Consider the following 26207-nt stretch of genomic DNA (forward strand, 5'->3'; position numbering starts at 1 on the left):
TGAGCTAGCCATTAACAAAAATAATCTGAAAGCTGACAGATGTAAAGCTAGAAATCAGTGTTGAAGGTTTTTCTACCTTGGGCTTATGTATTGTCATCTTGCCATCAACCTCGCAGGTAAGAGTTTGAAACTACATCTCAGCCAGAGCTGACTGCCTGAGAGCTGGTAACCCTTAATGGTGCAGAGCCAAACAAGTTCAGTTAAACCTCCTTTTCTGATTTTGGGATGCTGTTCCTTTCTGCCTCTCAGCTTTCTGCTGTGACTTTTCAACTGTGATGACTAGCCATGGCAATGCCTCTAGCCCTGGAGCCTTCAAGCTGGAGATCTTTGCCATCTCCTTGAGGTGCTGAGGCATATGAATGCATATTCAGCATCACTACCAAGCACCCCAGTGTCCTCCCTCAAAAAAAACTAGCCCCCGGAACATGGGTAAGGAAGCTTGCACGCCAGACTAGTTAGGACATCAGCATGGGCTTGATAGTGTACCAAGTTGCCTGTAGCCATAAGTACTGAAGTCTAATATGAAAAGGGGAGATCCTTGAAAGTGTTCCTCAGTTCACCTTAAAATGCCCTGTATATTGCACAATTTGTTTATTTGCTATAAATCCCCTTTGCTGAAGCAAAGGTGTTTTTAATGGAGCTCTCATTGTTAAAGCCCTCCATAGAACATCAGCTATCTATAAAACAGATCTAGATGCCAGTTCTGTAGTTAAGCATTGTTTTGGCACATCCCTGAGCCAACATGAATACAGCTGTCAGAATGGAGCTTTACAAAATATTGATGTTTCTACATAAGTAATAAAGAGTTTTAGAAGGGAACTAAACAGCAGTTTATGGTTTGTGAGGGAAACTGCTTTATTTCTGAAAGTAACTGATTATTGATATTCTCAGAGTGGAGTTCTGTCAGCTTCTTAGGATTGGCTCACATGAAAAATTTTTTTTCTGTTTATCACAGGCTTGTTCGTTCCCTCCCTTTCATCTGTCACTCCAAGAGCAGAAAGCAAATCACTGGCAAGTTTGGGGAGAGGGTTTTAGCTAATCTGAGCTCCAAAACAAGATGTGGCCACAAGGTCGAAGCCATGCTTGCCCTCTGATTTACAGGAGGGGTCTTGACAGCACATCCACACCAATGTGCATTAGAGCATGCTCAAAGGGTGACAAAAGAAAGCCTTTCTCAGCACTTCCCTATTTCTTCTGGTTTCACTGGTCAGCTCTCTCCATAGTTCAGGCTGTTTTTTTCAGAGGAGCAAGAAAAAATAGAATAAATAAAATACACAGAAGCCAATGCAGTCTGAGTGGAGCAAGTGCCCTGTAGAGAAAAATCACTTTGGCAGCTTTGGAGAAGGATTTGTTTTTTTGAATCAGGTTTAAAATAATCAGTGGGTTGTAGCAAGAGAAGAAAATAAATGTGTTTAGTGAAAGACAAAAGGTGAGCTTTTGCTGGCAGGTTTATCATTCCTGTTGCTTTAGAGGTTGCTAAAAGTACGGTATGGATATAACATCTACTGTACAGACAGCAGGCCCTGCTTTCAGGTCTCTGATTCATGTCTGGGAATGCAGTATGACCTTCATGCTAATGAAGTCAATCCTAACATGAGTTAGAGAAAGAGGGGTATAAGCAATCCTAACGCCACCTTTGATATTTTGTGTTTTACTCCCGTTCCTCTCTTTGATTTCAGCTGACCCGCCTACCCACAGTGTGTTTGCACTTAAAACACTGGGCATCAGGGCTGACTTGCAAGCCCAACAATGGTACAGAAAACCAGGAGAGACCTCAAATCCTGAGCCTCAGAGCAGCTGGGATCAAGGGACAGTGCATGTGGTGTAAGCGGAGATGCATAAAAAGTACAAAGAGCAGCCTTTGTGATTTTAATCACAGGCAGGAGGAACTGTGGTTTAAAATTGTGATTTTTAAACCAAGCAGGAGGAATTGGGGCCAGGCAGTTTTCCACCCATACCTCTTGCACACACGCATGCTGGGGGGCCAGGGAGCTGATTTCTTGCAGTTCTAGTGTGTTGTCTCCTTGGGTTCAGTTGTACTATGCCCTCTTCCTTGAGATAACAGCATAACACAGTCAGGATTTAAATATTAATAGGGCGATCACAGGAGTGTAGCTTGGAAGCACCGAATCACTGAGAATTGGAAAGTCTAATCTGTCCTTTTGAAAGCTGTCCAATTTCTTTTTTTATTTACAAAATTTGAACCATTTCACAAATTGGAAAGCAACCATCCAGCCATTTCACAGGCAGATTATGATATGTTTAAAAGAGTCCAAGGCATTTATCCGAATGCAATTGGCCATCTTGCTGACTAACATCTAGATTGAAGATATTACACACACAGATGAACAGAGACTATTTGAAGATGATAGTTTTATCTTATTAAAGTTGTGTTTGTAGCTTGCAACTGAATAAATGTTTCGGATAGTGGTATAAGCTGACTGCCCTTGGCCCTCAGAAGGACTCATCATGTTGATTGGATAGATCAGAAAATGCTAGGGCGTGAATAGTCATTTTCTGACTCCTAAACTTGCTTCCATTCATCACAAACGCAGAGGTGGGGAACTGCTGGAGAAGGACCAGCTCCATCTGGCACTGCCTCTGCAGAATGCATGCAAGTTGTTCAATTAAAGATGCAGAAGTGCAGGGAAAAGGCAGGAAACACACATTAGATGAAACCACATCTACTGCCAAATGGATAGGGAAAATTGTTTTTCCCTCTTATCAGCTATGCATGTTCTTGTTCTGCATAGAAACTAAAAGGTATGTTTCATCTTGTATGGATAAAACGTATACGTGGTTGAATGAAAAAGTAAAAAAAAAAAAAAAAACAACAAAAAAAAAAAAAAACACAAAAAAAAAAAAAAAAAAAGCCAAACCTGGCAGTCTCAGCCTCTAGTAAATCTCTTCAAGTTGTAAGCATAGTGCTCATGTGTCTGCACTCTAGCATAGTCTGAATGAAAAACTGACAGCACCTGTTATTGAAATCAAAAGTGATTTCTCTAACAATGGGATACTGGGGAATTCCTACCAGGCTTCTCTTTAATAGAGATTGAAGGATTCAGGTTGGAAGACAGTGCATAAGATCTGCACCACTGGCTCTGATGGATGTGAATCACACCAGGGGACAAAGATTGTTTAGGAGGTTAGAAGTTCACTCCATACATTCAGTAATAATATGCAGCTGGTGTGCCCTTAAAAAGAGATGGTATGCTTTTTGTTTTCCCCCCTGTGTGAAATAAAACATGGTTTGAAAAAAAAAAAAAAAATACTAGTCAGATTTTATATGTTCAAATCCAGAATTCAAAATAACTGCAACTACATCTGACAGTATCTTTGAGAACTAGAGTGATTTGAAGCTAGGTTGCCTAAAAATAGCTCTGAAACTGAACTCTCAAACCTATCGGATTAGTCCATTTATAATAAATCCTGATCTACTGTCTATTAGATCAGCTCTTCTGTAATCTTTTCCTGTTTACCAGGTCTCCTATGAGCATAGTTCATCTGTATTTCTAAAAGTATTGCAGCGTGATGTTGAAAAAAAACACTCAATTTTTGTTTTAGTCCAGCTAGATTTCTGCCTGAACATTGAGAATCAGTTGCAAGGTCTGGAAAGAGCAATATGACATTAATGCCCTTGTTGGATTGGCACCGAAGTGTATGAGAGGTTCATGGAGGTGGATTTGGCAGAGGTCCTAGGTAGGAAAACAGAGCTAAGATTTTTAGGAACTGCCTTCAAATAGAAGAGGACCATGATGAAGACAACAGCTGATGCTCATGTACTGTACCACTTAATTTCCTGGTATTGCTAGATATGCCGACATGCTGTGACTCGTGCCAATGATAGCTAAAACATGATCTGATGTCTCTAAAGTCGCACATTTTAAGTGGGGTCCAGTAATTTCTTGGAGCGGAACGGGTCAGAGAGGGGAAAAAAGAAAAGAAAAATGGAGCTTTTTTTATTTAAATGACAACTAACTTGGGGACCTGGCACTAAGAGCTGTTGGGAGCCAGAAAAAGTATTAAGCAGTCACACACACACACAAAAAGGTCCACAAAAGCATAAAAGATAGTATTTCACTGAAAAACAGCCAGGCTGCTGTTTGGGTTCTTATTTTTTCAGGCAAACCCTGGAAGTTTGCAATAATAACTAGAATGTTTCTGACAAAAAAAATATTTCCATAGCAATCCAGCACATGTAATGAACCATTGATCATTGTCAGAAATGTAAAGTTTTGATTCAAAAGGGTTTGGGTTGACTTATTTTTTCCTCTGTTGGAAGTCAGTCCCGTGTGGTGGCTACTTTGATTGTATTAATTGTCTTGCTGAGAGTTGTGGTGCAGTGAGAAAGGAGAAGTTTGGGCAGATTGGCCGGACTTCAGCCTGTTGTGATTTTGCACACTTCAGCTCCCATTCTTTGTTGTTTAGTGTTAAATGTTCAAACTGAGATTCAGAGGAGAAAACCCAGCGTGTTAAGTGATTCAAACTTGAAGTGCATTGAAACAGCTGAATTTGTACCATGTCTTGGACCACAGCTGTAGGTTTTCCCCTAGTACAGGGAACTCAACATCTGGCCCATATCTATTGCAGCATCTGCCCAAGCCCAGCAGAATAGTCACATGTGGGCAGAGTGGCCTTGGGCACAAAAGCTGATCCCCTACTGTAAGAAGTAGGAAAAAAAAAAAAAAATAGGAAGGGTTTTTCTATTTGGCAGCAGTTCACAAGGGAATGGACCTTTCTTCTGTCAGATGCATCTTCCTCCTCCTCTGCTATTTCAGATGTTAGGTAAAAGGGAGGAAAAAGATGAGCTATATATCTGTGTATCATACTTTATATGACCTTTTTGGGGTGCAGGACTACATGCAGTTGTGTTGTTGAAGACATTGTTCTGTGTTGAACACTCTAGGGCCATTACATATCTAAACTTTTTTTCCCACCAACAGTTCTTGCAATCCTTTTGTCAGTCTCAGTCGATAAAGTTCCAACAACAAAAAACACCACCTCAACCCTTCCAAAAGCAGTGGATTCTGGCTCAGCTTCCCTAAATAACAGCATTTTCAACCACAGGGGAGAACTGTTCAGATGTTTGATGTGAGACATGCCTGGCCTTCACCTGCGGTAAAAATAAATCATAGTTTCTCTCAAACACGTGGAAGGAGCTGTATATAATTTAGGGGCTAATCTCACCTTGTTGGTTCTCCAGCCCACAGCTTCTGGGTGGTACTAGCATGTGGCTTTTGGCTTCCAGCGGACATCCAGCATGAGATGGTTTTTCAGGGTGATATCTTTAGCATCATGGACTTGGTATAGTGTTGCAATCTACTGGTGTGTTAATAACTGGGTTGATCGATACCTGCTTATGCAGCTCTTAGGGATAGTACCACATGTGTGAGACTCAACCCAGGTGCTCTTTGATTTCAGTCATCCTTTTCTGTCACCTTACAAGGAGATCAGTAAAAAGCCACCCAAAAAAAAGGCAAAAGAAAATTAGAATATATTTCTTTTAAAATATTTTTTTTTTTCCTGAGGAATTTCAGAAAACATTCTTAAATGCGCTTGAAAATGCCTGTAGAAAACTAATTCCTGTGAGATGCGTTTATTTGACAGGGAAGAGAAAAACACCTGTGATATAATCCTCCAACTGTATTAGGTCTGAGTTTTTTTCATGCTGCTTCTTTCAAGATGTGCCTAAACCTTCTTATTTGCTATGTAAATATAGCTTACACCATCTTTCAGTAGAAGAAATTATAAAAGGGGATGCTGTAAGCAAAGGATATGGTTGCCAAATATGAAAAGGTTAAAACTAGCTGAGAGGGAGGGAGGGACCTTCAGGTTTTGTGTTTCTTGCAGCCTTTCAGAAACCAGCAATGCTCCAGTTGTCTTCGTGAAGCAGCAACATGTAATTGTGAATGCAGCCTGGACGTGCTCAAGAGGGCACTTGGATTGCTGTATCCTCACGAAGATGTTGAACCCCTCAGATAATTTGTACCTCAGTTGCTCAAGCATTGCACCAGCTGCAGCACAAGGAGCTGGCACGGGCTCTTGGCCACCAACACCCCAGCACGTCTGCTTGAGCATCAGGCTTGGGAACACAAAACTTGCTGGAGAGTGAAGTTATCGTGGTTTGCTTGGACCTTGTGCACGAAACTTGGAATGCAGCCTCTCCTTCCAATTACCATGAGCAAACGCTGGCTTGTAGCACACAGCCGTCAGGCTAAACCTTTGGATTGCAACCCCCAGGGGATAGCTTGACAGATGTCTTCTCTGATCTGTTACCTAGCAGCAAAAGCCAGTGAACCTCACCCAGGAATCCTTGTCTGCAATTTCTGCTCAAGGGGCACAGAAATATCTTCATTCATGGGACAGAAAATGCATGACATCTCTTAAAAAGTATTTTCAGTTACTGAGTACACAGGGTCATAGGCTGGATACTTAGGTGCCAAAAGAAAAAAAAATGAGAGAAAAGGAGGGAGCTTAGTAGTGATTGCAAATAGTCTTGCTTGCAATCAAAGCTGCTTTTGTGACAGGAAAACACTAGTCAGAGCCACTTGGAAAAGCAGTTTCCTGTGTCTGGGAGCACCAGGAGAGGTGAGCAGAGCAGAAGGTAAGATGACATGAGTGCTGGATTTTCCTGGTGACAGATATGAAGCACTAGTTTTAGGCCATTTGTGTGCTTGTCATGTTAGGCCAGGAAAGGGAAAAAGAAGGAAATGGGGATGGCAGCGGGAAAGAACAGACAGACCTTACTTTATTTAAGATTTTTCCCCATGAGCAAATCCCTCCCATGATTTTCCTTCCACCAATCAAAATTCCTCCTCCAGAGGCCTGAACTCTGTGTAAAGGTTGTGAAATGAAAGAAAGAAGGGAAAAAACTAACAGTTTCTTTTTCTTGCTAGTCAATGTGCTGGGAGTAGAGAGAGGCTCCTCTGGGAATTGCAATTACTCCCCTGTGGATGCTGGAAATGTTTTGGGGTTTTTTTATAGCTGCAGCTCTAGTCTGAAAGGTGGCAGAACCTAGTATTCTGCTATTAGTGCCAGCTCTCTAGACAAAGCAGGGAAGAAAAAAGCAAAGTATCACTTTGGGGTATTTCTGGGGAAGAGATGTTTCCACAGCCGCAGTTTCTTTTCTTGGGAGCACTGTGAAAATACCTATCCCAGCGCTGTGCTTCATGGAATTGAAGTCTGCAAAGTCTCGGATTTGAAGCCTAGGAGTGAAAACTGAGTCTTACCCAAAAAGCTGTCTTTAAACTCTTAATATGTCAGTGCATGGTAAAAATGAGTAATAAAAGGAAAATAATCAAGGTTATACATTTGTAGTTGTAGTAGTGTTGATGATTTTCAAAGGCTAGTGCTTGTCTATGAGTGAAGATTGTATTATGAAGTACTATCCGAAGAATCCTTCTGTTAAAGCAATGCTGCAATGCTGCTTTTCCCGGAGTTAAAAATTCACGGTTTATTGGCAGCCTGAGTTAATCTGGAGGTTTGATCTCTGTTCTGTGCTCTAGGATTTAGATAATTTTACACAGGTTGCAGTCTCTTTGTGGTTTTGCTTGGATATGAGAATCATTTATATGTAAATTATCCTGAACTCTTGTTCTTTCCCTTCTTACCAATTAACTTTGTTTTGAAGCACACAGTTGTGTGAGCAAAAATGGCAAGCAGTGCTAGGGTCGGTGAAACCGGGTGGTGTTAGCATGGTGATCATGTTCGCTGGAGCTCATTACCAAATTGACTCGCTGAATAATCCGACCTTTGAACTGAGTTCAGTGGTATCCCATCCATCTCACTCCATTAGGCCACTTTGAGGCAGCTCTTTTATGTCTTCTTATAAATTGTCCTATGTAAATGGCGGAGGTGTTTATTTTTAAAAGCAGCAAGAAAGCCCTGTTGAACAAGAAAAAAGTTGGAAGAACAAGCCCTCAAAGAGATTTCAACACTAGTGCCAGGGGGGTTTATGAAAGATAAAACAGCTCTTTTTTTTTCTTTTTTTTTATGGCTGAGGGAAAGTGCTATTAAATCCTTTGTGCCTAGCTGCTGCAGTAAACTTGCCAAAGTTACTCCAAAACCAACATGCTGCGAGATATTCAATGATTGTCAATGAAAACTAGGCTCAAAAATGTGGCACCCCTGCCTGTGGATCAAGGGGAGCTCCTGGATACTCACTATGTTCCTATATGCTCACAAATGACTGTAAGAATTATTTTAAGAGGGGTTTGCTAGTTTTGGCTTTGAAACTCCATCCGCTATATCTACTCAGTACCTCTGCGCCTGTAGTACACAGCATAGGTCATTTTGCAAATGGAAAATAACTTGTTATTGCATGAGTAAATGGGAGAATTTCTGCAGGTTGTTATCTACTGGGATAATCTTTATTATGAAGAAATAAAATATGTACTCATGGCAAGACCAGCTCTAGTAAAACCAGTAAATATTTGCTGAAGTTCTCTACAAATTTTAATCCTCCTTGTAACGTCAGATGGAAATCATTGCTCAGTGATCTAGCATAGCTTTGAGCAGAAGCTAGAAGAAATCTGTCAATGTCTGCATTATTTTGCATTGTATTTTTTGGAGGTCATTCAAACTCAGGGCTCATACTGAAAGGGAGGTGGCACAAGAAGTCTGGAAAATCTGATCAGTGAGCTGGGTAGACCTGACTTCAGATCAGTGTCCTGGTGGTTTAGTGCCTGTTGCACTATTGCTCGCCTTCTTGGAGACTGAGAGACAAGATAATCCCATTTTCGGAGGGATGGCAGAGCTGGGATTTTTAAACTGAATGTTTTCTTGAAAAATACTGATCCCTTAGAAAATTATATTTAGGACGCTGCTGAGTATAAAAGTTCAAGTAGAGATTGTCTCAGGCTCAGAGTAAAATTACCTAAAACCAGAGCAAACATGTTCTTCAACTGCCATGTTACTGATTACTCTGGGGCAGAAGAATCACTCACAGAACCATGGACTTAAATTACTTAAATAACAAAAACCCCTTTCAGAATGGAAAAACTCCTATTTTACAATAAAAGCAGGCATCTCTATGCTTGAAAAAGGTTAACTTGAATGAACTCCAGTGACAGCAGTATTATTATACATTAATAACTAATACTGAATGAACAGCAAGTGTAGTCTGCTTCATTAGACCTAGAAGAGAGGACAGGAGCTTGTGGGCTGAGCCTGCTCGCACAACTGGATAGTTAAGAGGCTGCTCCTCAGGGTGACAGTGTGATTCTCACATTTAATTTTAATTTCTTGCTAAGCTGGAGTTCACACATGGCTGTCTTTAATGCAGAAACTCCTATTTGTGTTGCTGGATGTGGAGCAACTGTGACTCTGAAGGATTTTTGGATGCTGGAAGAGGCAGAGGTGTTGGGGCATGGGAGTTAAAGAGAGAATGATAGCAGACAAGGATCAGACAAGCCTGTTCATATGGCTTCCTTACCTGCCTTTCATGGACAGCCCCAGTGTTTCCCCAGGCAGGGATTGAGCGGGAAATTGTGAATATCTGGCATGAAGTAAAAGTGCTATGTTGAGAGAAGCAGGAGGATGCTTATCTTTGGAAGAGGCAAAGGAGGTGGGAGAAGCAGGCTTCTTCACAAGCTGTATGTGTCACAGCATGACAGGGGCAATGGAGGAGCAATTGGAGGCAGCCTGCCTGGGTTTCCTCACCTGAAATTTCAGGTCAAGCCATAAAGAAATCCACATGAAGCTCCAATCTGTGCAAGCACCTTGATCTAAATAGCAGGCAAAATAAGGTAATTATAAGGTGGGCATCCCTCAATATTCACCACATGCAGTACTTAGCACAGCTATTGCAGGATGTACGATGTACTAATGCATTTCTAAAGCAGGTTCCCCACCTCTTGCAGCTCAACCGCTCATCACAGGTTTTAAATGAATCACCTGTAGAGCATTAAACTCTTGAGGATTCGGCTTTGCATCTGCCATGTGCCCTGCAGCTCGAGAGGCCAAGCACTGCTGTTGGGATGATGCAGCAAGGCATGAACCTGAGAGAAAATGAATGGCTTGCTCTGCAGAAGAGCCGAACTGCCTTGTGTTCATCCCTCTGTGCACTGCTGTTTGGGGAATGGATTGGTGATGTGTGGGGTTTTTTTTTATTACACCATGGAAAATGTTTTTCTGTCCAAACCATCTGGGTCTTCAGCAACACTAAAAAATTAAAAGCACTTCTGTGCTAGGTGTTCCCTAAAAGATGGAAAATAAGATTTTTACATTAAAATGCCAGGAAGAAAAATGGTGAGGGCATAAAGTGCTGCTTTATTTTCATCAGATGCTAGTGCTTTTGGAAAATCGGTTGTGGTCCAGCAATCATTACCCCTCTGTGTGCTTCTCTCACTGTGTGCTCCAGCTTCTCTCTGAAAGGTGGCTGTGCAGCAAGTCTTGTGTTAGCTGTAGCTCCAGCTACACCCCACAGGCCACCACAGTTGGCAGAGGGGACATCCTCGGCACCTAGACTCGACTCCCGTTTTTCCTTCCTCTCTTTAATCAGCTCTGCCTTTGTTTCAGGAGTGTCCACGTCAGGGGCTCTGGGCCCGGGAAGCACCACCGCCAGCACCACACCACGAGTGGCCACCAGCAGCACCGGCCGCCCCACCACCACCTCAGCCTCGGGCAGGAGGAACAGGAGCACCAGCACACCGTCACCTATGGCCGACGTGCCTGAGGAGATGACCACGCACCTCCCGCCCGCCTCCTCCCAGCTGCCACCGGCCAGCACGGAGAGCTGTGACCCCATGGAAGCCCGCGATATTATGTGGTCTCGGACTCGGCAGGGCCAGGTGGCGAAGCAGCCGTGTCCCATGGGCTCAATAGGTGAGTCAAGGGGCAGGAAGACACAACGAGCCGTCTCTGTTTGCCCGTGGGACGTCGTGCATGTGCAACCGGGTTGCCCACGGGCCCCTGTGGCCAATGTGCTTTCATCAGTGGAGCATGCTGATGCCTTCTGCCAGGTCTGCATTGCTTTGTTGGGGTAGGGCAAGCAGCTGGCCAGAGGCAAAGCCTCGATATGCTGAGCACGTTGTGCAGGATCTTTGGCATCACAAGCTCTGGCCAAAGGAGAGTACAAGCTAATGACCTTGTGGAGTTGAGCTTGATGTGCTATAATAGCCTCTGCCTCCAAAACTGATGTATGATGCACCTGCTATCCCTGGTTTTGCCTGTATTTGTAACCCCTGGGCTCATTGACTGATGTGTTGATGGTGAATGCTTTGCTTGGTCGGGCGTGGGGCAGGGGAAATCAACAAAACTTACATTTTAAAGCTTTGTGCTGCACCGTTTGCATTTCATAAGGCTGTGGCCAGCATTTTGGAAAACAGGTATTCCCAGATCGCGCTCCTGAACCTGTGTGACTGATTTTTCAAACTGTAGCCAGCATCCAGTGTGATCAGCAGGGAAAGCAGGGGGGAAGACAAAGCCAAATCTTTCAAAATGGTTTATTGCTTATTGGATTTTGTTCCTTTTCTTCTACTCTTGCCCTCAATTGTTTTCTTCCAAAAGGTTGCTTTTGGAAATTTTCTGTCCAAATTAAAACACATTCAAATGAAGAATGGGTTTTGGCGTATGGTTCAGTTTGCTGTATTTTAACAAATGCAGTTTTCTAAAAATATTTATTTTTCAAGCCAGTCTTGGTGTCCAGCCCCAAGAGCCTGCTTGCCAAGAAGAAATCATAAGGTGGAGGAAATTGCCTGAAAATAAGGGCTGGAGGGATCTGGCTTGCAAAGGAGACTCTCTGTTAATTCTCCGCTCCATTGCCCTGGAGAGCCATTCACACCTGTATATACGAATACTGACTCTCTCTTGAATTCGGTGAGGTCAGACTGATAAAATATAAGTTAAATTATGAGGAGCATGGAAATATATCAGTGGGGAGAATAAGTAAATAATGTTTTTGCTGTTTTTCCCAGCCCCACTTGGTAAAATTAATGCAAAAAGTATCATGTGGCTCCCAGAGAGAGGAAAGGATTGTCTGAACTGAAGCCGTGAGAAGGAAAGAAAAGATAAAAACAGATAATGAAGGCTGAATGCAGGGAGCCCTTTTTCTAAGCTCAAAAGCTAAGGACTCGATGAAAATAGCTAAGTTTAAAAAAAAAAAAATAACCCAACTTGTTGATAGGGGATGGCAATAAGCCTTTCCCATCTTTAATTTCTGTGATTCATGCAATTTGTTAAAAGCTGTGGTATGTTAGCAGTGGGCCTCTTTCAACTCCCTTTGAAGGCATGAGCAAACTCTCACTGGTTTTAATCGGTGCTACCATCAGACCTAGCCTGTAATTCACTTCTCTGCTGAAAAGTTCAGCTCTGCAGGGTAGAGCACTTTATAGGATGCAGAGTCTTTAATCTACATGTACCAGCTTTCTTGCTTTTTAAAGATCTTTAACTGCACCATTGCGGATGCATTTCTTGTCTGGAAGGGCCTGAAGTGCTTTTCTGTCTTTTGCAGCAGCGATCTCGGTGGCCCTTGACAAACAAAACTCTCCTCTAAAGTCGCTCTCCACCTTTGGGGGTAGACAGTAAAGTTCAGCATTACATCTTAGTGTTTGTAGTGTTTACATTTTTGTGTGTTTCTACCCAAATGGTTTAAAGATGATTCAGAGCAGTAAAATATTTGTAAAGCAGCAAGGAAGTCAAGGTGCAGGGTCTGATCCTGGGTCACCAGTGGTGTGGCAGAGCACTCAAGGTGTTGGCTCAGCATTTGAGATCCAGCTTTGATTTCTCAGTCCCTGGCAGCTTTCCTGTCTGGCCTAAGGCAAAGCCCGGTGTCCGTAGTCTCCATTTGGCAAAATGGAGATATCCCTGAGCTACCTTATGGGTCTTTTATGTCATAGGGCCCCTAAGCACTAAGATGATGGGAGACTAGGACACTGAAATGATTCAGAAGTGTCCTACCGAGGTCCTGAGCATTATAAGCTCCCAGGTTTTGCATGAGGTGTCTGTCATTGTGAAACAAAGCCTGTGACATGGGATTCTGGGGGCAAAATGCAACCAATAACACTAAACACAGCAGCTTTCCTCTTTCAGGTGTTGCAACTTTTCGGTGTCTTGCACCAGATGGGATGTGGGAGCCCCAAGGACCTGATCTCAGCAACTGCTCTTCTCCCTGGATAAACCACATCACTCAGAAGGTAAAACCCTTCCCGTATGTTGACCAGACGGAGTCTACTCACTGACCTTCCTGAGCTCCCTGATTGTTTTCACAATAAGGAACCCAAAGTAACCAAGTCACACATAAAGCAGGAGCTGTGCGTTGTAGGCAGGAATTGCAAGCAGAAAGTAGGACTCTCAAAATCTGATGGAAATTAAGTCAAAGAGGGTGAGGGAAAGACAAAGGAGAGGGACTGGAAAGTAGAATTCAACTATAGTGAATGACAGTTCTTGTTTCTGGCAAGAAAAGGAGGAAGAGGGAGGAGGAGGTGGATGGACATATGGAAAATACCGACTTACTGCAAAAGGAAACTTTCCCTTTCATGCATTCCCAAGGATTTTCTCATGACAAGCAAGCACAGAATAAAGCCTGTAGATGAGAAATCTTTACCAAAGAAAGGCAGACTCAGTATGAAATGTTTGCATTGCACTTCTGACTTTCTGTTTTTAACTTCTGCCCAAATTGTAAAAGAACTGATGGAATATAAAACAATGCCGCAGTAATGCGTATCTTTTGACTCTTAAGTCCCTTGATGAATGTTTTGTAGCACTATCATTTATCAGTGTTAAAAGTGCATTAACATGTGACAATAGAAGTTCGAGACAAGCAGAGCTTATTTGGTAGCAATATGTTGAACGTTTTTGTTATTAATGCACAGTGGTGCTTTCAGCTGATTTCATTACAGAGACCAGATGTGTGTTTATGCCATAGAGTCTGTGGTCTGAATCCTTATTATAGCAATTTGTGGAGATGTATTCGCTCCTTTAGCCAGAGTAAGCATGTCCCAGCGTTGCAGGCTAGCCATGCTGCTGTGCAGTAGCAACGCTGCAAGTTTGGAGAGCCAGCACTCGCTGGTGAACAGGATGGGGTGACCCTACAGACAAGATTCGTAGTCTTTCTCCTCCCCATCGCCCCATCTTAACTGAGACTCAACGACCTGTGCATCACTAGCACATACACCCGTGATCATCCCTGTCTCACTTCATCTGTATTTATACCTGTCCCTCCCCAAAGGCAAGGGAAGGCATCATTTAACGTCGGGCTGCTGTGACATGGCGCAGCCATTACAAAGCCTGTGGTCCTTCTGTCCCATGTGGGAGGGTGGACCGCTCTCCTGCCCTACGCTCAGCTAGCTGATTAATAAAGACTGCCTTTGTTGGCATTAGCAGCTGTGCAGCTCTTGTTTTATGACCTACGTACTTATCCTGGAGGGGTTAATATTACTTACTCTAGCCATAATTCACCCAGGCAGCTGGGAGACCTCTTGCTGCTCAGTGAAGATGGCTTAGGCCATTAACCATTAGCAGAGGGAAATAATAGCCTGCACTGATGAAATCTCCATCAAGGTTAGGCTTATTTTATTTGAAACCCCAGCTATCATTTGCATAACAAATGAGCCCCATTTAATTTGTTGCGTGTTTTCAAAGCAGGCTAAAATTGAAGAGCCAGGTTTTCAGAAGTGCCCAGCAGGTTACAGTTGGGACTGGATTTTTATTATTATTATTATTAATAATAATAATAATAATTATTTTTTATTATTATTATTATTATTATTATTATTATTGTTACTATTTTTCTGGAGGAATTCAGTTATGTTCAGCTTTGGGAACCTTCCACCAGTCATTGGATAGACTAAGGTGATCTGCCAAATGACTCTGTATCTAAACTTTTGATGCCTAAGTGGGAAGCCACTGAGATCTGGGGATATATGGCCCAACCTCTATGGAAAGCTGCTACAAAACATTAAGACTTTCCAGGAGTGACTTCTAAGGGGAGGGCCCTGGCAGGCTTGCCTAGGGGCTTGTGTTGGGGTTTTCATTCAGTAGGATCCTTACAGCAAACACAGTTTTTAATTGCTTATGAAATAACCAATAGCTACTTGGTTTCCCTGCCCAACCAAGAGTCTTGGAAATCATCACTGTGCTTAGAGATAGAGATTGATTTATCCATAAATCAGGCACTAGTTTCTCACATCCCTGCCATGGACGGGACACTTCCCTGCCCCAAGCTTGCAGATTTTCTCCAGCACCTCTCTAAAGCTGAAAAATGAGCCCTACTCCTCTAAACCAAACCAGCTCCTCTTCTTGCTGCTGTGGCAGCAGCTAGAGGAAGCAGTAGGCCAGCCATGCCACAAGGACAGGGAGTGATTGAACCCTATAGCTCAGCTCTCCTGCATCCCCAGCACTTGAGTCCTCCTTGGTCACCCATCCCACAGCATGCACAGCTGCAGCACAGCTTACAAAATGGGTAGAAATGCTTCTTTGGCAGCCAGGGTTCATACCTGCTCAGCATGTCTTCGTTCCTAATCTGTCTCCCAAAACTCCCCTCTTCTGTCACTTGCTGGGTCCAAGCTGCTCAGGAAGAAGGGTTGTGGGTCCCCTGGAGGGATTTCAGCCAAGCCAGAGAGGATAGTAGGAAAATACTGTGCTTGCTTTCATGTATCTGTAGTGAAGTAAGGATTATTACTTGCTTCTTTTCTTTCTCCTGCTGTGCTCAGACTGTACATTGGGTGTTTGCCTGCTTGCATCATGGTATTAGGTTTTACAACCCTCTATTAGCTTCCATTAGAGTTATTGTGCTTGATGGAAGATCAGAACAAATGTCTGCTTCAGCAATTCATTGGCCTCCTGACATTTACTTTAACTTTATTGTTGGTGCCTACCATGCCCTCGTAACGTAGTGGGAGAATAAACTTGCCAGTGCGATTGAATTATGCACTGCTACCTGGGTTATTTCCAGAGTCAAGTAGTAAAAGGAAGCAAAAAGGTCAGCTTGGATACATTGAATTGTCCTGATCGTTAGGTCATACGTTTAGTCGCAGCCTGTTTGTTTTACCTCTTGCTTTCATCAGTACCATCCTTGCCGCAGTGTGTGACTCACCTGAAAATATCTTTTCCTCAAGCTGTACATCTAAAGCACGTGCCACCCATGTTCATACTGTCCTCCTGAACAGCCTAGATGATATAGTCCCAAAGAGCAGATAAACCTTAGGGTTCAAAGTACCTTCATCAGATCTTGTAGATCTGTTTGAGTGTGTCTGGGAGAGGGAGTGGAGTTTTGTGGAGGGCATCACCACATCATCGTGTCCATGCCTGAGTGTTGAGTTGCAGTCCTGATGACACCACAGTGAAATCCTTCATCCAGGTTACTTTTGACAGTCAGTTTTCAGAGTGGCATGTACTGGATAGAGCAGGTGCTATGGTTGGCAGATTATTAAAGGGACATTAAATGTGATTCAAGTTGTTTGAATACCATCATTTCAAAACCACTTTTTCAGTGTTCTCCAGCTCTACTGTACTGCATGGAGAGGAGCAATTCAACTCTCTGTTGGATAACCAGTGTTTATAACTAGTTAGTTATATTCTTAGGTGTCATCTGATAAAAGAAAAAACAAAGCTGAATGGAATGGGATTTTCATCCCCCCCCCAAAAAAAAAAAGAGGATGGTAGATATGCTTTGACTCTTTTCTATGAATGTGCACATGGATAATGAAACCTTTGTCAGGGAAAGAAAATGTCCATGAAGGCTTTCCAGTGTCAGAAGATAGCCCGCAGCCCATCTCAGCCTTGCTACCTGACTGCTGGCAGCTGATGGTGCCCAATGAAACCTGTCAGGTGTTTGTCCCTTCAGAAAATAGCATCAACTCCATGGCCTTTCCAGCTGACTGGTTCATATGTATGTCACTGTTTTTAAAAATTCTGGTTCAATCTTTTGTACCATCTTTTTCTTATCAATTAGCCTCAGGCTGCAGGAAAATATTTTTGCCTTTATGACCACTGGTGTTTCAGCACATTAGCTCTCTTGCTGCCATCCTTCTTATTTCCTCTGCATTTTCTTCCCTAAATACTTCTTTTCTGCAATTTCTCTTTTTTATTCTACTGTCCCCTTCTGCAGTCAGTTCCTCCTGAGAAAGGTAGAGCTGAAACTGCACAATGCTACAGGAGGGTCATTTTCAGTCCTTCCAGACAAAGCTCCCGGCTCTTGTTCCTTGTCATATGTGAAACAGGGAGGAAAGTGCACCCTCCCTAACAGCTATTATTTCAGTCTTTTCAGTCATAAGAAGATGCAAGATAGGCTTAGAATATTCATTCAGCGTTTGGAACTGATAACAGAAGTTGGGGTTAATGGGACTGCATAGGAGACACTTCAATTTCAGTGGAAAATGCTCAAAAGAATTGGGGAAATTAGCATTAACATGTCATATGACCATCACTTTGGATACCCCTTCACATTTTGCACACAGACAGGATGGAAAGAGTGTCTCAGCGCTGTTGTAGTGACTTGTAGTTGCATTTTCTGGGTGACAATGAATAGGTTTGGAAGTGAGTGTCAGTGCTAGGAAGTGGCTTCATCATCTGTCAGCCAGACATGTTGTCCCAAGGGAATGACATGTCTCTGTTTTCAGGAAACCTGGGTGCATAAAATGAGTTTGAGTAAATAATTCAGCGTCGCAGGAGTTCACAGATTTTGAGCTTTAATATGCCTTTTCTCATGCATTACTTCCATCGTTGCCTATTTTGGGGTGTTTATTTGGTCACACTAGAATTCCTCCATTTTGCAGTTTCTAGGATCAGTCCAAAATAAAAGGAAAATGATTTAGTAGTGACCTGCCCACACCACTTTTGCAGACAGGGACAATGGCAGCCTGCAGTTGATTGCAACAAGAGGCTTATTACAGGGAGAGAAAACTCTTGGGTTTGTCTTTGTAACAGCTGAGAAATTTGCTCTGAGTATGCCAGTTTGCATAGGTGTGTGGTCCAAGAGAAAATGTACACATCAAATTAGTGGGTAGCAGGGGTTTTTTTCTAATATATCTGTAAAAAAACTCTTGCATTCCTGCAGTTTTCTGCAAGGCTTACAGAAACACCATATGTCTTGATACATGCTAAGCTCCAGTGATGAACTACAGGGAAATGTTGAAATTTATTTATTTATGTAAAGGGATTTGATGCAGTCAGTCTTTAAAGTTCTGGGTGCCAATAGAAGAGATCAAAATTCAGCCTCCATGCTGATACTTGACTTCCTTCAGCTGCTTAGGAGAGCAGGGAGCTGTAAGAATAGGATCTGGTTTCTATGGCATTAGCCTTGTGTGTAACAAGGAAGAAATAATTCAATTTTTGAATATATGTTATCATCGCTCTAATGGGAAGAACAGCACATTATCTCCTTTATTTATCTTATCTATATCATCATATGCTTTAATTCTCTGAAGATGAGCATATGAACATCTTCAGTTAGATTTCATTAAATCAGATGGGCTGTTGCTGTCAAATTGATGGAAGTTATTCATTTATAACTCAGCTAATTGATTTACAGAGAGGTAGAAGCTCAGTCTGCAATCTTTCCTTAGAATCTCGCTTTTATAATAAGCACCAGAAATTGAGGGAACGAGAGAAATACCTGATTTCTAACTGCTGGAAGATAAGACAACTGGAAATTTCATATGAAGAACCCAGCAGAATTGGTCATTGAGCCTGACAGAGAAGTGGGAGCTTCATTTAAATGTCACTCTCTGTAATTTCTCCTTATGCCTGGCATATTCCCCATAGATACACGTTCCAGATCACAGAATGGTATATAACAAGAAAAAGAACAGCAACCTGCAATAGTATTTTCATAGTGGGATGCTTGTAGAAAGGAGATGAGACCAGCTGCCCTGTTCCCAATCCCCATGGCATAGAAGAGGAAAGGGGCACCAAGTAGGGAGAGCAAAAAAGAGGGAAAAGCCAAAGCTGGAAAGAGAGTTTCCCAAATAATTACAGAGTGAATTTCGCTACAGGCGATTCATGAGTTTTATGACTCAACTAGACAATAAAATCTTTTAATAGAAGATGCAGCCAAGCAGCCTACTTGGTTTTCCCTTCCAGTGGGCCTCTACTTGAAGCCTTAAGCCTTTTGCTCCTGAGTTAGCGTGCTTTTATTTGCTGAGAATCACTAGCCTCGTTACAGATGTAGTGTTTAGTGTGGTAAGGACCATGTCTCCTGCATGCAAATGCTAAGTGGTAAATTAGCACTTGATTATTAAATCCACATTGTGGGAATTGTGAACTCATCTAGGTTATGTCATCTATTTTGGGCCCTTTAACAAGGAATTTTTTTGCACAGGGGTTGTAACAAAAATCATCTCCTTGCTATCAAATAATCTGAAACCAGAAACTGCTTATTCTTGACAGGAGAGACTATTTGCATGGTTTGGTTTCTTTCAAGTGGCGTAGGTAAGGCAGTGGGACAAGCTGACTGAAGCCTTCCTTAGCATGAGCGTGCCATGGAAAGCAATGCCATCTTTGGTTACATCTTCTGCAGCGCAGAGAAGCAGCTGCCCCTCAATTCCAGCAGTGCCCTGGAAGATCAGATTTTGTTGTGTTGTGGTGACTGCAGCTGGAAAAAACACTTATGTTTAAACCATACTCAAACGCCATACATGATCAAACCATGAAGACTCTTTCCATAGTTTCCTTCTTGGGAACTTCTTCTCTTCCTCTCTTTTTTTCTTTTCTTCTTCTTCTTTCCTCCTCTTGTGGGGAGTTGACTCACTCAACACTGTGGGGCTGGGAGGGACTGGAGTAACATGAAACTAGCAGCCAGGGATAACCTTTTTCTCTCCTTTCTGAATTGCAGATGAAGTCAGGGGAGATGGCTGCCAACATTGCCCGGGAGCTTGCAGAGCACACAAAAAACCACTTGTATGCTGGTGACATCGCATACTCTGTGTCCGCCATGGTCCAACTGGTGAACTTGCTTGATGTACAACTCCGAAACCTGACTCCAGGCGGGAAAGACAGTGCTGCACGCAGCTTAAATAAGGTAAAAACAAAGGGGCTCGGGAAGGGACAGGAGGCTGAAGAAGGGTTTGGCTCTCCCTGGAGAGCTATTATAAATGTCTTTCTGAATGACTGCCATTTTAGGGCAGTGATTCTTTCATAGTACGCAAGAGTATCTGGCAGTTTCTCGTTTACAGTGTATTTTATTCTGCTGAGAAATGAACAGTTGTAAATGCCAAGTGTACTATTGGTGCTGGGAAAGGTATACTCTTGGATGTGTAGATATATGAACTCCAGGTACTTCATTGTGGTCTCAGCTGTCATAGCTCAGTATGAGAATAACTCAAGTGATGCCACAGCAATTATTTTGGACTTGTGCCAGTGTGAATGAGTCCAGAATTTTGTCCAGTGTTTCCAGTTCTGAATCTGTCTGTGAAATGCCACGTAATATAATCCAGGAAATCTGAATATTTAAAGCCCAAGAGTCAGAGAGAGTCTGGATTTTGATTTTTCTTGTAACATTACAAGATGCTGATGTGAAGGTCAGATGAACACTTATGCATGAATATAAACAAATAAAAGCAGACAGAAACATTTATTTACAGTGGGGATACATTTACCAAGGCACATGAGATACCATCATATTTGCACATAAGGTCTTCTGGATGGTTTTAGTGATGACCTGTGACTTAGCCCAGAAGCATCTTACTGCATGATGACAGTATGGTTTCTGTACCTCCTGTCTGAGAAGAATTATTTGTCCTTTTGTCATTTCCAGACCTAAGTGAAATTACTACATACTAAAGGTGCTAGAAATTGTCAGTCGTGGGAGGAAATACAGGCTGTGGAGTCTGTAAGGATACATTTAGAGTTGAGGGTTTCCTTGGTCCACGGCCCTCTTCATCACTGAATCTCCTGTAAACACATGGGATATGACTTACATAGGATTCAGACAGTGAATTGCACAGGCCTGGTCATCAGAACACAGAGCAGCTGAACCCTGTGGCTGTGAGCACATGGTTAAATTGGCCACCCAGTTAAAATAAGACACAGAATTTTGTTCTCAGCTGCATAGCTGGCTCCAACAGCCCTGGCATCCATGTAAGTGAGAAAAGAACTTGGTCCCAAGGTTGTACAGGGAATAAATGATCCCAGCTAAGTCTGAAATCTCTTGTGTGTCTTCTGAAGAGAAATACTTTTCAGAGAAGTAACATTGTCTTTTTTTCTTGGAAGTTATATTGTAGACTTGCACTGTTTTAAATGCAAGGGGCTTCTGCATTGTTTAAGACTACAGCCACATGGGAATTGAAGTCCTGCATCTCATGTGCTTTGCATGTGCTCTGAATTGGGTTATCCTGATGCTTTTAATTAGTGCTGCTTCCAGCTATTTTATAACAATGTAGGTAATAATTGTATTAACTGTTACATCAGCATAACATTATTCGTTATAATCATAACATGGTTCTTTGTTTGAAATGATGGTGATGTCTGACAATATCAGGTAAAACCAGCAATTAATGTCACCTACTAACGGGTTTCATGGTTGTATCTGCTTCCTCTTCTGAATGTGCCCTAGCCACACCCAACATTTTGTCACTTCAGCTTTGCAAACCCATATTTTTAATTTTTTTTATATCACATCTTCCAATATTTGTTTCAATTACATTAAATGGGGTTGTATCACTGGGACAGGTATGAGTTACCAAGAGGAGGGGAAGACTGGCCAAGGGAGAGCTCTCCAGCTCGGCTGCCACTCCTGGGGTCCCCGTGCGGGTTTTCACCCCCTGCCATCAGCTTTGCAGAAGCAGCTCATACAAATCAATTGCACTCCTCATTAAAATTCTGGACCGTTTGGAGTCCTGCAAAACAGCAATGCGAGTCAGTGATCCAAATGACAGGCTAGATAATTTACTTGCTCTCATTCCCCACTTAATTCTTTAGAAGAGCAAGTGCTCTGTGTTCATTTAAGAATGCGTGAATTCAACTAGGAAGTAGTATTGGGCAAACAAAAGGCAGCAGAGTTACTGCTCCATTTTCCCCTTCACTGATCAAGAGTATTTCCAAAAAAAAAAAAGGAAAAAGTAATTTGCAAAGAGTTTTGCTTAGTGCCGTTTAGTCAGAAAGAAGAAATTAAGTAAGCACTAACCATTAAATATTCTTTTAATCATTAAAGGGAATGTGCTGGAGATCTGAAAGCAATCACCTGTGCTGTTTTGTACTGGGTTTTTTTTTTTTTACAAGCTGATGTACAATGAATTGAAATAAACTGGCATAATCAGAGTTTTTAAAAGCCATCATCTTTCAGAAGCCACTTTCCTGACACTAAAAGCTTTATGCTTTCCACTGGATCAGGCTTAATTAAGGTAATAATTGTTCTACTGCAGACTGGCAAGACCCCCAAGTGGATAGCTCTGTAATTTTCAGCAAGGCTTTCTTTGATCTCCATTTGTTTCTGTAAAGTCTTCATACTGGCCAAGTTTACCCAGAGGAAGATTTCTGCTGGTACAAATTGATGAATTAGAAATTGAAATCAGGCATTCCAGGATACCTGTGTGTATTTTGTTTATCACAGACCCTCAAAACTTTCGGGGACAAATTTGGCTCTCAGCTGTACTAACGGGATTGCACTGCAGTGAGTTGAGAGCACAAGTTACCCCGAATCTCTGTTGATGTGCCATTTCCAAACCAGGCACATCAGCAAAAAGAAACCCAGCCAAGCCAGTCACTCTGAGCAGACTGATTTTGTCAGGTTTGGTTGCACCTATGCAGAGCTTACCAATTCTAGATTCACTGCTGCAGACTCTCCACAAAGTCCTGGGAAGATAAGTGCGTGCCTGCTTCAATTTCATGGCACACTAACGTGCAGTTATCAAGCAGAATGCATGCAAGTGCATATCAAAATAGAGTACTAAACATGGGTCCTATGAAAAGGTGGGTTTCTTTGTGGAAAAGTTATTCAGTATATAAAGCATTTAGGCCCAGGAACTACAAAGGAAAGCACAACTAGGTATGAGAGGACTGGAAAATGCATTCGTGGAGAAGCAGTTTAATCCAAAGGGGAGAAAACGACCTCAAATGGAAATATTAGATTGGATTCCCATTTCATTGTTGTGCCCCCTTCAGTGACCCTTTACGCTATCAGGAGCCTTGGGCAATGCTCTCTCCTTCAGTGCAGTGTGTTATCACACTCAACATTACCTTGAGCTGACTTTACACAGCAGTGAAGCTGGAGTGCTGTAGGTTTTGCCTTGAGCCAGAGACCTGAGCATCTGTATCAGGATGGGTCCATACAGGTCCATCCTGTATCAGGATGCAGTCCTGCATACATCTTGCTCCCTGGAACTGGTCCTGCTCATCCAAAGCTTGGTTATACTTCACTGTGCCATCAGTACTGTCTGACTGCAGAGCCCACGCTCCTCTTAGGTAAATAACCATCAGCCCCAGCCTTTCCAGCCTTGGTTGATGTGGAAATATCATGTGTGATCTCCAAGCTGTAAGGAAAACATAATCTCTTGAGCATCTCTACTTGACTTCAGTGTCTCCTACCACCTAACAGCTGCTCTTGCAAAGTTGCCAGTCTGCTCTTTACTTCACTGAAAAAGAACTAACTCATATTTCTGGATCCAGTGCTTCCAGCCTTCCGCTGCTGCCTAACTCACAAGCCTTCTTTGGTTTGGTTGGTTTTCAGGAGCTGTTTAAGAGAGAAATGAGGGTTTTTTATAGGCATTTTCTTCAATTTTTTTTTTCCCTTGTTCTGTCACTAACTTGTTTTTTCTATTCCGTCTTTAATCCGCTGTCTTTATGGACTCAGCTTCAGAAAAGGGAACGCTCTTGCAGGGCCTATGTCCAGGTATTTCTTGTGTTTTTAATACACGTGTCCAGTTGTTTGACTGAATGACTGTGAAGTGGGTCCTGTCTCTGTGAATAATATGATTATTACCATCTTTGTGGCAGCAAGTTCTAAGGTTAAGGTTACAGGATAATAATTTCATTCTTCATCTCCCCCCCACATGCTCAGTTGCTCTCAGACTTTACAAAAATTTGGGGCAAAATTTCTGAACCGGAAAGCAGGAAAAACCACAGTAGAGATCTGACACTACTCATCCACCCATCACAATAAGCAGGACAGTATGGATGTGTGCAACTAAATAATGCAAAACTCCTGCTCTTGCAGGTATATCCAGACAAGCTGGGTTTTGCTTACAGCATGTCACTCATATAATTGCTGCCTGCCTTTCCTTGGTTTTCTTTCTTCCCCGCTTACACTTGCAAATTTAGAAACAATTCTAAATGGCAACACTTACCATGAGAGAGGAGGTAGGATCCTAATGAAATGCAGAGTGTCCTCACAGAGAAGTGTAGGAAGGAGGAAGGAGAGTGCTGCAAACTAAATACAGAACTAGGAACATAATGTCCCATGAAGTTCACCCAGCTGTGGCCTGACTTTTGTAGGCTTACATTGTGTTTTATGTGAACAAAGTCAAGCCCCAGCATTTTGGAAAGACTTGTTGGCTGGCTTTTCAAGAGTGGGACCTCTGGTTATGTTATTTATCCTGTCACCTTGCCTAATAGTATTTGCTCCAGTGACTTTTATGTAAACCTGTTTGTATACTATGGGTGAATTAATGCTGCTTTAAGAAATGTGAATGTTTTACCTTCTAATTTCTGTCTTGTGCTTATGAACATTGATGTACTTATGGGTGGTTGATTATTATTTGTATGTGTACGAGGTGTAAAATGAACCCTGTGTTTTGGGGGGGGGGCGGGTTGGGGGTGTCTATACCTGAATTTTCCTGCAAAATTCAGCTTCCTACAGTTGGTATTGACTTTATTTTGTGAGTGCATATTTCATTTAGCATGTGGGATTAGATGGGTTAGATTTCTAGGACATTAAAAATGAAACAGTACCCCTCTGTGCTGGTAGGCTGTATGTCTTCCCTTTGGATACGGTCATGAGACAATGTCATCTTTGCCCTTCCATACACATTACTGGATAAAGATGAGTTATGGAGTTACACATCCCTTGTCTGGAGTGACTTCTCTTAAGATCTCAGAGAAAGTAAATAGAATTTGGAGGAATTTAGGAAAGCTTTTAGTGCAGCACTCACTCCCAAGCTAGCTATCTTGTCTACTGATACCCGTGGAAACGTGGTGAGGCTGGTTTGACCACGGACCACATAATCCTGTTGAGGACTGTGGAAGCTACCTGACCCATAGTTCTTTCCACTAACTTCACGGGTGTACTCTACAGAGTCAATGCATGCTCCTGGACTTTTTGTCTTCTTTCAAACATGAGTGAATAGTGAGTTTAATATATTCTCCAGAAAGCTTGTCATTAATAGAAAAAAGCCTGAACATTCTGCACGAACTTCAACTTACCCTTAATTTCAAGGACTTCTTTCCTTTCTCTTGGTAAGGCTACTTGTGTGTTAAAGCATTAATCATGTGCCTACCTATTTAGTAGACAAAAACTGATGAAAGCTCATTGCCTGAGCTGTTTAGTGTAAATATGGACAAAGCTGGTAAATATATTGAAGAGGACAGTCCTGTAATGGAGGGCTTGAAGAATGAATTAGATGACCTAATTGAACCTTTCCAGATCTGCTTTGTATTATATGGAGGAAAAGTAATGTATCTGGACATATTTTCATACAGTATGTTTCCATTTGGAAAATCATATAGCTAAAGTCATCAAAAAATCTTGTGAGGATGAGTTTGTCTGTAACAGCAATTAAATGTGACTGCAAATACTCCTTTTAGAGTCCACTTATCCTTTACCAGGCAGTGAAATGTCTGGACTGGCTAAGGCAATTTAACAGTTTTCAACAAATCTTAAATGGTGAAATACTGGACTTTGTGAAGTCAATGAGAGATGGGGAGTCACTGGGAAATATGCCACTGATGTCAGAGAAATTGAGTTTTCAGCCTTGCTAACGTGATCCTCCTTGTGCTGATCCCATAATTGTGAAGAACATCCATGGATGAATTTGGCTCACAGGGCTGGAAGTGTACCTTCAGTCCTGTGCTCCCGAGACAAAGGAAAATGCAATACAAAGTCTATGTGAGAGATGTCCCACAATTGTAAATATCAAAAATGCAATTGAGAAAAGGTATATTTTGGGAAGGAGGAGAATAACTTGAGAAGACAATAACTCCTAGAATCAGTCTTACTGGGTTTTTTTGGGCTCACAAATTTAAGTAGTCATGATAGAGCCCCTGTAGTGATTGGAGTGTAAAGTCCTCTTGAGCCCAAAAGAAATTAATGTAAATAAGTATGTAAAACCGATCTGGAA

General features: G+C 42.2%; 1 protein-coding gene across 27 annotated transcripts in view; it reads left to right on the forward strand.

Annotated features, from left to right (window-relative positions):
* The window catches only part of ADGRL3 (adhesion G protein-coupled receptor L3), a 520467-nt gene that overhangs the window by 402119 nt on the left and 92141 nt on the right, over positions 1 to 26207 (forward strand). For 23 of the 27 annotated variants that reach the window (XM_042796493.1, XM_042796492.1, XM_042796511.1 and 20 more), the window contains 4 exons: positions 10519 to 10824; positions 13030 to 13133; positions 19772 to 19957; positions 23726 to 23764. In XM_042796493.1, coding sequence (XP_042652427.1) covers positions 10519 to 10824; positions 13030 to 13133; positions 19772 to 19957; positions 23726 to 23764 — 635 coding nt within the window. The remainder of the gene's footprint in view (positions 1 to 10518; positions 10825 to 13029; positions 13134 to 19771; positions 19958 to 23725; positions 23765 to 26207) is intronic. The other 4 variants (XM_042796500.1, XM_042796506.1, XM_042796509.1 and 1 more) reach the window with 1 other exon arrangement.

The sequence above is a fragment of the Tyto alba genome, unplaced genomic scaffold, assembly GCF_018691265.1.
Source record: "Tyto alba isolate M040663 unplaced genomic scaffold, T.alba_DEE_v4.0 Super-Scaffold_23, whole genome shotgun sequence".
Classification (NCBI taxonomy): Eukaryota; Metazoa; Chordata; class Aves; order Strigiformes; family Tytonidae; genus Tyto; species Tyto alba.